Source organism: Engystomops pustulosus, chromosome 5 (assembly GCF_040894005.1).
Source record: "Engystomops pustulosus chromosome 5, aEngPut4.maternal, whole genome shotgun sequence".
Lineage (NCBI taxonomy): Eukaryota > Metazoa > Chordata > Amphibia > Anura > Leptodactylidae > Engystomops > Engystomops pustulosus.
In genome coordinates this window covers 172,177,682-172,189,427 of record NC_092415.1, presented here as the reverse complement: position 1 = coordinate 172,189,427, position 11,746 = coordinate 172,177,682, and the positions used below count along the sequence as shown (strand labels likewise).

Sequence of the window (11,746 nt, the reverse complement as noted above, 5' to 3'; positions counted from 1 at the left end):
GGTAATTTTTAATCCTTTGCTAAATTCTCTGTAATATTCTTTACGACAACACAGCATCACATCAATTAACACTCTTTAGTTCCAGCAGGAAATTCTGCTCCATGATTGTGTAACCCTCTCAGTGCTGTGTCATCAGCTGCGGTCCATGTGCTCTGATCAATACTCTGGAAGCCTATTCATGTAGCATTCATCATGTGTCTGGCTTCTCCCACGGACATACATTACAGTCGGTTTGTTATGAGATCTGCTCTATTAACCCAGCACTTATACAGCAGCTCAGAAACTGCACAGACCCTCTCACCACGGCGAATGTCTGTGATAAAGGCAGAGGTGATAAATCTCCTGCCCCCCTGCTGATGCTAACACAGAGGCTCTGCAATTCCGAGAGGAGCAGCTCTTTAAATTGCCTGTGTCTCCTCATACTGCTGGAGACACCCACATCTTTATGCTGCCTTAGGCAGTGCCTAATCTTACCTAATGGAATAGCCCTCCCTGCCTGTACATAAAACCTCAGTCTGCTATAGTGACACAAGAGACAAACTAGGAAAGACTCCAGTGTGGGTTGTATGTGATAGATGGAGCCGACAAGAGATTTAATGAAGGCAACTGAACAGGAGCTACTTACGTGAAAGAGCACAGAGAAGTGGATGGTTCAGCACTCTGGACAGCAGCTCAATGTGATAGAGTGAATTTAAAGGTTTAGCACTCTGGACGGAAACTCTATCCGAAGGGAATACTATAGGGTGACTTGGAAGCTTCAACACTCCGGTCGACGACTCTATGGTTGCACGGATGGTTGCCTAAATACCTGAAATATCACATGGAAGTTTGAAGTCTTTGGAAAGAGTTGCGATTTATCATTTGTCATCTAAGAATATGCTCTGGTGGAAAACTTTGGATAAGAGCAGAGCCAATAAACCTAAGAAGAAGCTCCTGTGAAGGTTGATGATTAATACTTGGCTTTCTTGCTTGCTCAGAAAGGAATGATGACTGGAGAAGCATGTGCACCAGTAGCCAAATCATTGGAAGCCTCTTGGTGCTCTCTGTGTTGGAGATAGGACTGGGCTTATCCAGTGTGGCTGTGGGAGCCGTCACTTTTGTCAGGGTCAGGACTGGGAAGAATGCACCACCACAGCTGGGAGACTCTTCTCCGGTATGGAGCGGGGCGTGTGTACGTTAGTCATTTCACTATCTTTTCACTATTATTAATATTTATTCTTCATATTTGTAACAAATTCTACAATTCCGTAGTCTATCATAGCTAGTAAGTACGAAGGCAAGAAACACTTTTTATAATAATATGATTATTAATATTTCTATTTACGGCCATTATCATTACTTTTTTTAATACGACCTTTGCATGTTGTGTAGTAACTGAGCTGCTGCCCTTGGCTCTTATCCATTGTCTATAGTATCACATACAATGTAAAATTCCTCGTCATTCACTCCATAGATTCCTCAACTATAATAATAATAATCTTTATTTATATAGCGCCATCAGATTCCATAGCGCTTTACAAATCTTCATTGTGTTATTCTTTCATCACTGAACATAAGAGTATGCACAAGGTGTATATACATATCTAGATAATCGAGATATTTTTAGTTCACCGTTTTTCATGTAAATGCTGTCTTTCTGGGAGCACTGAATGTCATGACTGGTGTGCTGGGTATAAGACAAGCGAGATAATCAATGGTAACGCAATATGTTAGAGTTTATATGTAGCAAGCCATCTGTTTATTAGTCTGGTTACATATGTCATGCAATATGTTGTCACCATTATGTATTATAGAGTCGGGGGCATACAGTTAGGGACTACTGTAGCACAGTTAGGAGTTTTATGATAGCATTTCTTGATTAGATCTGAGGATTCATGCTGAGTCACATGATTATAAGCTAGATACTTTTAAAGGTGACCCAAGGGAAGTGATGCCATCTGCCACATGTACATGTACCAATACAGCTAAACAGATCGGCATTGAGGGTCTACAGGGCATCTCGGAAATATCCCACCATCTTGAAAATTATTTAAAAGATGTTAAAGGGGTTTTCCTATTTTAACAAGTAGTTGATATTGTTGGAATAATGAAAAGTTATACAAATTTCCAATATACTTTCTGTATTAATTTCTCACGGACTTCTAGATCTCTGCTTGCTGTCATTCTATAGAAAGCTTCTATCTTTACTTCCAGTGGATAGAAATCTGTCTATCACGACTCGTATACCCCTGGTCAGCTCTGATTACTCTCTGTGATATAACGAGCTGTTCTGACCATGGTCAGATTTCTATCCACTGGAAGTAACATAGAAGCTTTCTATAGAAGGACAGCAAGCAGAGATCTAGAAAACTGTGAGGAATTGATACAGAAAGCATATTGGTAAATTGTATAATTTTTATCATGCAAACAATAACATTAATTTGCCGTAGTGGAATACCCCTTTAAACGGAAAGTAATGGTGTTGTCACTATGAGCTTCAGTGGATATAATTAGTGGAAACAATACGATCCTTACTTTTATGGAAAAAAATGTAATTAATATGAACAATTCTGTTTAAGCTCTTTTCACACTACCTTATATGTCAACCGTATACTAGTTCAACCAATGGGAGCTAGCATACATCCGCCATTGGAGTGCTTTGCGCATGGCACAGTACGGTGTGTCACCATACCATGCCGTCACTGGAAAAAAGATATATCATGCTATCATCTTTTGCAGTACACATGTCCCGGCTGTACCTCTATGGAGAGGGGAGAGGTAAGTGTATGTCCAGCCGAATGTATGCTACGCCCGGGTGTAGCAAACGGCCTAAGAAGCCTAAACTTGGTTTTCTCTAAACATGTGCAATCTAGCTATCTGCATGTACAGCACCGTGGAAAAGTTTTGGGCAGGTTTAAAAACTATGCTGTGAAATATATCAAATCTATATTTGATATCATATCATATCTATCATATCTATCATATATCATATCTATATATAAAAGTTTGCCTTCAAGACAGTAGCAATTCTTCTAGGTTGACTTGCACATGATTTCTGAAGGAACTTAGCAGGAAGGTTGTTATATATCTTAAGGAACCTAGAACAGATATTCTGTGGATGTGCTCTGCTCATGTGATCTTACACAGTCATGATGTTGTTGAGTTTAGGACCGTATCATCACTTTTGGGACTCCTTGTTTTTCTGTCCAATGAAGATTGTTGTTAAAGGGGTTGTCCACTTTACCTCAAGTTTTTTGTAATGTGTGTGTAAGTATGGGGGGGGGGGGCAGGACATTAGGTAATTTACCAATATACATCTATGAAAATGTGTATGTAAAGTGATCCCTCCTGTATTTTGCCTGACTTTTGGTCACATCCTTCCCTTACTAACGAAGTACCCAATATTCTTCCCAAATTAATAAAATTCCCAGCAGCCTCCCCTCACTGATGAAATGCCCCTTGCAGCCTCCCCCAGTAATGATATGCTCTATGAAGCCCTCCCTAGTAATGATATGCCCCATGCAATTCCCCAGTAATAATATGCCCCATGCAGCCCTCCCCTATTAAAGATAAGCACCCTAAAGTCTCCCCCAGTAATGATAGACCTCACACAGCCCTCTCCCTTAATTATATATCCCATGCAGCCCTCCCTTGTAATGAAATACCCTTCAGCAGATAACCCCCCCCCCCCCAAGTTATGAAACAGACCCCTTAAAAAGAATAAACTTAATACTCACTCCCGGTGTCCTCTTCTCATATCACACACCGCCGCGTCATAGCACGTGTGTGGGCAGAGCGCATAGACGCGCCTTTGCCTGCACTAGCAGAAAGACGCTGGGAGCCACGAGGAGAAGAGGACACCAGGGGTGAGCGTCAGAGGTAAGTATTTGTATATTAATTGTGCTGAAAAATTCAGCTTATACTCGAATATACACAGTATAAAGAGTTTGCAAATTATAACTGCAATTCCTTCTAGATGAGTAGTTTGCTGCTACTGGTGCGGTCATGCACAGTCTTATGAAGTCCAATAAGCTCTGACAGTATGAGACTATTCAGACCCCCAACTAGTGAGACCCAAAATGCTTATTTTCAGACTGAACAACAGAGGAATGGCACAGTATGGAATTAGAAGAGAAAATGCTGCAGAATTGTTGTTTATGGGAATGTGGGAATATGGGGAGTGCTTATTAGACATCTCAGAGAGGTGATGGGTCCTCTAAAGTCAAGATGTTGGTAGCCCAGTAATTTATCTTCTGTTTAGTGTACACTCAAGTAGGGTGGGAAGTACTCTTTCTGTTGGTTTCAATAGATAGTCCTGGAGACCTCACTCAGGCTCAAAACTGTTTAAGAAGATGCAGAGCAAAAAGGAAACAATTGTATAATAATCTCACGTTCAGCTAAGGCCAAGAAAGGAGGTAGCCAAAAGTAAAACGCTAGCGGGGGTGGAAAGTTAACTTTTTATACAAAAACTCAATGTGATAAACATAAAATTAGAAATTCATGTTTCAGGTTTAGAGAGGTCGCATCTGGGTTTAGGAGTCACAATGAATGAATACAGGGAATAAAGAAAAGTAATACAATCTTTTAATAAACTTTCAGTTTTTTATGTCATGATTAATAGATCATTTGCCATCATGCATTGCTTATTTCCAGAGAATAGAAATCTTTCCATGCTTATATGATGAGCAGGAAGGTATACTTTTCATAACACACATCTCTTGCTTGCCCATCATGACGATGGATTTATTTTCATACACTGAAAGTAAGCAATGTCTGACAACAAGCAGAGGTCTAGAAGACCATAAGTAACTGTTATAGAAAGTATATTGTAAAATTGTATAACTTTTCATCCAGGGGCACACCACTTATGAGGCAACCTGAGAAATGTCCCTCGGGCGGCACCCCCGGCTGGATGATGGCCGGGCGGCATCTTGGGGCAGTTCTGCCCCCATGGTAAGAAAACACCTGGCCGCAGCCCAAGACCGTGGAATACCTGGTTTTGGACCACAGCCAAGTGAATTTAAACATTAAAAAAGAAACAAAAAAGAAATGCTATCTTTACTTTGCATTAGGCAGCAGAGAGGCTAGGTTCAGCCCTGCTTTCATCATACAAACAATAATATTTATTTGCTGAAACTGAACAACCTGTTTAAGAGATCTTACTCCTTGTAGAGATTTTATGACCTCCCATTGCCTTATGAAAGCTGGTGGCACAGGTAGTGAGTTTGTAGCAATGTCTTCCAGCATTGTTACAGTCCAGCGCAGGACGCGTCTCTGACTGATAGAGACAGCTGGAGACTATAGAGAGAAGGCAGAAGCGGTCTATTACCCTACTTCTGTCTTCCCCATTCCTTGCTGAAGTAGTGCTATATAGTGAATAGACTAAGTAGCAGTGCCGGTGAATTTATATACCCGGTAGTCACAGGGTCTGAAATTATCAACCAGAGATGCTGGTTCTTAATGGACCCAGTACAGCTCTGATCAAGACATTTTCCCCCATAGGGGTTGTTTCCCACTGTAACTGGGGCTCTTATAGATGTTTCAGCTACAGTGGAAAACTTGTTAAAAAATGTATAGTGTAAAACTGTGGAAATGTCCCCCAATATGTCCTAATGGGGGACATACATATGAAGAAATAAAAACATATCATTATATATTATTATTTCCCAATATATTAGTACACTATGTAAAACATTGCTCCATTTACCCAAGGCCAGTGCATGATTAAACCTTGCCCTTCCCACCGAGCCTGATACAAATCAGGGTCTTCCAGGCACAGAAATGCACCATAATCTGCAACCGTACATGCGCAGGCAATAATAACATAGAACGTGCACAGGTGCGGGGTAGGAATGCCCCACGTTGGCTCACCTTGCCAGCTACCATGGCCTCCTAATGGTGTAACGTAAAACTGAGAGACAAGCCTTGATAAATCTCCCCCCGTTATATATCAACAAGACAACATTCATGTGAAATACATATTATATATCAAAAAGTCACACAATAGGAAATTCATTTGTAATGGTCATTATGAATTTGTTAAGTAAATTAACTATTATACCTATACATTCTAAAAAAAAATGTCCCTACTTTTTGTAACTCTAACCCCCCCTCCCACAAAATATTAAAAAAATAAATAAGTATTTTAACAATTGCTATTTTTAACTAGTCTTATGTGTCCCAAAAAAACTTTCTAACCTAAACTTCAAAAAAAGTCTATTGTGATTAGCTAACTGATCATCCACACTTAAGGTAGGTAGAAGTGCTGAGTGCTGTTTACTACATAAACTTTGCTGAATAGTAACTTATATTTTTCCATATCTTAAAAACTTCAATTTGTCATAAATGAGTGTGTTAGTAAACTGCTTGCCTGTATTAATGTCAATTCTTCATATAAAGGCTTCTATAGTTACACTCCCCACATTCAAATATCCATTTGAATATCTACTTTTCTCATTTTTCCATGTAAAGAGCTGTGTGAGGGCTTGTTTTTTGCATAACAAATTATACTTCTTGGTGACAGTAATTTTCAGCCATTTACTGAGAAGCTGGAAAAAAATTCCAAATGTGGCAAAAAAGGCAAAAAAATTTGCTCCATTTTCTTGTGGGCTTGATTTTTATGACTTTCACTCTGCACTCCAAATTATACATCTACTTTATGCTTTGATTCAGTATGATCATGGTGATACCAAATTTATATAAGTCGTATAGTGTTTTAATTAGAGATGAGCGAGCACTAAAATGCTCGGGTACTCGTTAGTCGAGACAAACTTTTCCCGATGCTCGAGTGCTCGTCTCGACTAACGAGCCCCATTGAAGTCAATGGGAGACTCAAGCATTTTTCAAGGGGACCAAGGCTCTGCACAGGGAAGCTTGGCCAAACACCTGGGAACCTCAGAAAAGGATGGAAACACCACGGAAATGGACAGGAAACAACAGGGGCAGCATGCATGGATGCCTCTGAGGCTGCTTAATCGCACCATTATGCCAAATTTATGGGCAACAGCATGGCCATGACAGAGTGACCGAATGAGGCTAGATAGCATCTAAAACATGCAATAATTGACCCTGACACTATAGGGGACGGCATGCAGAGGCAGCGGCAGCAGTGGCAGGCTAGAGAGTCTCATGGCGACATACCCTGAATGGACTCAGGTTTCACCAAAGGAGGTGAAATGATTTCCTATGTGAACAAAAGGTTGACGGTATATTTAGTCGATAACACAGCATGGTGTCGACATAGTGACCAAGTTCCATAACGTATCTGGTGAAACACCCGAAAAATGAGCCCGACACAGAGCTCTTTTGATAAGGGGACGACATGTGGAGGCAGCCATGGAGACGACTTCCATGATTAAGAGCGACAGTATGGGGCATTCATATTGCGCTGCTATGATTGCAACTTCAGGTCTCCAGCATGGCGGCGGCAGATGGGCCGAGTTCCACTATGTATCTGGTGAAACACCTGAAAATTCTGCCTGACACAGCTCGTTTGATAAGGGGATGATGTGCTGCATATGCTCTCGTGCTCCAGCGTCTGGGGTATAGAGAGTTGAAATGAGACATTGGTGGACGCTGTGGAGGATCGTGGAGGCAAAATGGACAGGAAACAGCAGGGGCAGCATGCATGGATGCCTCTGAGGCTGCCTAATCTTGGGATGGAGCTGGCGGTCCACTGCCAGGCGAGCTTTCGCCTGTCCAAGCCCCTGTCTCTCGGCTACTCCCCACCCAAAATGGGCCTGGGGGCCAGAAGCGTTTACTTTGAAAAAATTATAATTTTCAAAGCAGGCCGGGTCGTTTGAATATTTCACCTAGGAATAATGGAATAGCATAGTGGTTTTAATTGTTTTTACGGAAATGGTTCCATGATTAAGAGCGACAGTATGGGGAATCCATATTGCGCTGCTATGATTGCAACTTCAGGTCTCCAGCATGGCGGCGACAGAAGGGCCGCGTTCCACTATGTATCTGGTGAAACACCTGAAAATTCTGCCTGACACAGCTCGTTTGATAAGGGGACGATGTATGGAGGCAGTGAACTAGTAGTAGATTAAAGGTGCTGCAGTTAAAACTATGTTGGTTGGATCTTGAGATGGAGCTGGCGCTCCGCTGCCAGGCGAGCTTTCGCCAATCCAAGCCCCTGTCTTTAGGCTACTCCCCAAACAGCACTTCTAAGAACCTTTTGTATAAGATCAAGTGTAGTAGCGTTCTTATAAGTTTAGGATATGGCGGGTGAGGGGAATGTAAACAGATGCGCAAGAAGCGCTGAAATAATATTGGTAAATGATAAAAGTTTGCCAGTATATTTTGTGGATTACACAGCAGGGTGGCGACAAAGTTAACAAGTTTGATGTGGAAGCCATGAAAACAACCCAAAATTCTGCCCGACAAAGCTCGTTTGATAAGGGGACGATGTATGGAGGCAGTGAACTAGTAGTAGATTAAAGGTGCTGCAGTTAAAACTATGTTAGTTGGATCTTGAGATGGAGCTGGCGCTCCGCAGCCAGACGAGCTTTCGTCAATCCAAGCCCCTGTCTCTAGGCTACTCCCCAAACAGCACTTCTAAGAACCTTTTGTATAAGATCAAGTGTAGTAGCGTTCTTATAAGTTTAGGATATGGCGGGTGAGGGGAATGTAAACAGACGCGCAAGAAGCGCTGAAATAATATTGGTAAATGATAAAAGTTTGCCAGTATATTTTGTGGATTACACAGCAGGGTGGCGACAAAGTTAACAAGTTTGATGTGGAAGCCATGAAAACAACCCAAAATTCTGCCTGACACAGCTCGTTTGATAAGGGGACGATGTATGGAGGCAGTGAACTAGTAGTAGATTAAAGGTGCTGCAGTTAAAACTATGTTAGTTGGATCTTGAGATGGAACTGGCGCTCCGCAGCCAGGCAAGCTTTCGCCAATCCAAGCACCTGTCTCTAGGCTACTCCCCAAACAGCACTTCTAAGAACCTTTTGTATAAGATCAAGTGTAGTAGCGTTCTTATAAGTTTAGGATATGGCGGGTGAGGGGAATGTAAACAGATGCGCAAGAAGCGCTGAAATAATATTGGTAAATGATAAAAGTTTGCCAGTATATTTTGTGGATTACACAGCAGGGTGGCGACAAAGTTAACAAGTTTGATGTGGAATCCATGAAAATAACCCAAAATTCTGCCTGACACAGTTCGTTTGATAAGGAGACCATGTATGGAGGCAGCTATATGGACGACTTTTGGAGGCAGCTATGGCGATGACGTGTGGAGGTAGCAATGGAGACAACGTGTGGAGCCAGCTAAAAGGACGACATGTGGAGGCTGCTATGGAGACAATTTAATTTGGATAGTGCCTGTATGTGGCAGTCCAAAAAAGTTTTCAAACCAGAGGAGCAGGTAGGTGGTCCTCCAGAAAAATTAAATAAATTGAGTGCCTGTATGTGGCAGTCCAAAAAAGTTTTCAAACCAGAGGAGCAGGTAGGTGGTCCTCCAGAAAAATTAAATAAATTGAGTGCCTGTATGTGGCAGTCCAAAAAAGTTTTCAAACCAGAGGAGCAGGTAGGTGGTCCTCCAGAAAAATTAAATAGATTTAGTGCCTGTATGTGGCACTCCCAAAAATTGCTTAAAACAGAGGACCGGGTAGGTGGCCCTCCAGAAAAATTAAATACATAGAGTACTATAGCTAGAGCCAGTTAGCCCTGGCAAAAAATAGCCAGGAGGAGAAGGAGGACAATGATGAGGAGGAGTGCATACATTATTCAGTTGAGCTTCTTTCACCTGGTGGAGAATGAAAATCCGAAGAAATCCAGGCTTTATTCATCTTGATATGGGTCAGCCTGTCAGCGCTGTCAGTCGACAGGCGTGTACGCTTATCGGTGATGATGCCACCAGCTGCACTGAAAACCCGCTCGGACAACACGCTAGCGGCAGGGCAGGCAAGAACCTCCAAGGCGTACAGCGCCAGTTCGTGCCACATGTCCAGCTTTGAAACCCAGTAGTTGTAGGGAGCTGTGTGATCATTTAGGACGATGGTATGGTCAGCTACGTACTCCCTCACCATCTTTCTGTAAAGATCAGCCCTACTCTGCCGAGACTGGGGACAGGTGACAGTGTCTTGCTGGGGTGACATAAAACTGACAAAGGCCTTGTAAAGCGTACCCCTGCCAGTGCTGGACAAGCTGCCTGCTCGCCTACTCTCCCTCGCTACTTGTCCCGCAGAAGTACGCCCTCTGCCGCTAGCGCTGTCAGAAGGGAAATACTGTTTCAGCTTGTGCACCGGGGCCTGCTGGTATCCATGCATTCTCACACTCCTCTCCAGGGATGAGAGTGGAAAGATTTTGCTTGTACCGTGGGTCCAGGAGAGTGAATACCCAGTAATCGGTGCTGGAATAAATTCTTTGAACGCGAGGGTCACGGGATAGGCAGCCTAGCATGAAATCTGCCATATGCGCCAGAGTACCAACGCCTAAGAATTCACTCCCCTCACTGGCCTGACTGTCCATTTCCTCCTCCTCCAACTCCTCCAACTCCTCTTCTTCTGCCCATACACGCTCAACAGTGAAGGACTGAACAATGGTCCCCTCTGCTGTCTCGCCAACATTCTCCTCCTCTTCCTCCTCATCCTCCACCACCTCCTCCGATATGCGCTGAGAACCAGACCTAAGGGTGCTTTGGCTATCAACAAGGGAATCTTCTTCCCCCGTCTCTTGTGACGAGCGCAAAGCTTCCGACTTCATGCTGACCAGAGAGTTTTTCAACAAGCCAAGCAGCGGGATGGTGAGGCTGATGATAGCGGCATCGCCACTGACCATCTGTGTTGACTCCTCAAAGTTACTCAGCACCTGACAGATATCAGACATCCACGTCCACTCCTCATTGTAGACTTGAGGAAGCTGACTGACCTGACTACCAGTTCTGGTGGAAGTTGACATCTGGTAGTCGACAATCGCTCTGCGCTGCTGGTAAACTCTGGATAACATGGTTAATGTTGAATTCCACCTCGTGGGCACGTCGCAAAACAGTCGGTGAGCGGGCAGTTGGAGGCGGCGCTGCGCTGCCCTTAGAGTGGCAGCATCTGTGCTGGACTTCCTGACATGCGCACAGATGCGGCGCACCTTCGAGAGCAAATCAGACAGATTGGGGTATGTCTTGAGGAAACACTGAACTATGAGATTTAACACATGGGCCAGACATGCACCAGCTCTGGCCCTGCCTCTCCGTCTGGCCCCACCACTGCCTCTTCCAACCTGTTCTGCTATAGGACTCGCCTCCGTCTCAGAAGCACTGTGTTCACCCGGCCTATCAACCCAGCTTGGGTCTGTCACCTCATCATCCTCCGATCCCTCAGTCTGCTCCCCCCTCGGACTTCCTGCCCTGACAACAACTTCACCACTGTCTGACAACCGTGTCTCCTCATCGTCCGACACCTCTTTACACACTTCTTCCACTACGTCAATAATGTCATCATCACCCACAGACTGTGACTGGTGGAAAACCTGGGCATCGGAAAATTGCTCAGCAGCAACCGGACAAGTGGTTTGTGACTGTGGGAAGGGTCCAGAAAACAGTTCCTCAGAGTATGCCGGTTCAAATGCCAAATTTTGCTGGGAGGGGGCAGACTGGGGGGAAGGAGGCTGAGGTGGAGGAGCCGGAGGAGTGCTGATTTCGGTGACATGGGTGGACTGCGTGGAAGACTGACTGGTGGACAAATGGCTAGAAGCATTGTCCGCAATCCACGACATCACCTCTTCGCACTGTTCTGGCCTCAACAGTGCTCTACCACG

At 43.7% G+C, this 11,746-nt stretch overlaps 1 protein-coding gene across 4 annotated transcripts in view; it reads left to right on the top strand.

Moving 5' to 3' along the window:
* Nucleotides 1–269: 269 nt before the first annotated feature.
* The window catches only part of TMEM196 (transmembrane protein 196), a 40,756-nt gene continuing 29,279 nt past the window's right edge, over nt 270–11,746 (top strand). For 2 of the 4 annotated variants that reach the window (XM_072153812.1, XM_072153810.1), the window contains exon 1: nt 270–1,153. In XM_072153812.1, the coding sequence (XP_072009913.1) occupies nt 1,001–1,153 (153 nt within the window). In that variant the 5' untranslated portion in view covers nt 270–1,000. Of the gene's footprint in view, nt 1,172–11,746 lie in introns of all 4 variants that reach the window. The other 2 variants (XM_072153811.1, XM_072153809.1) reach the window with 1 other exon arrangement.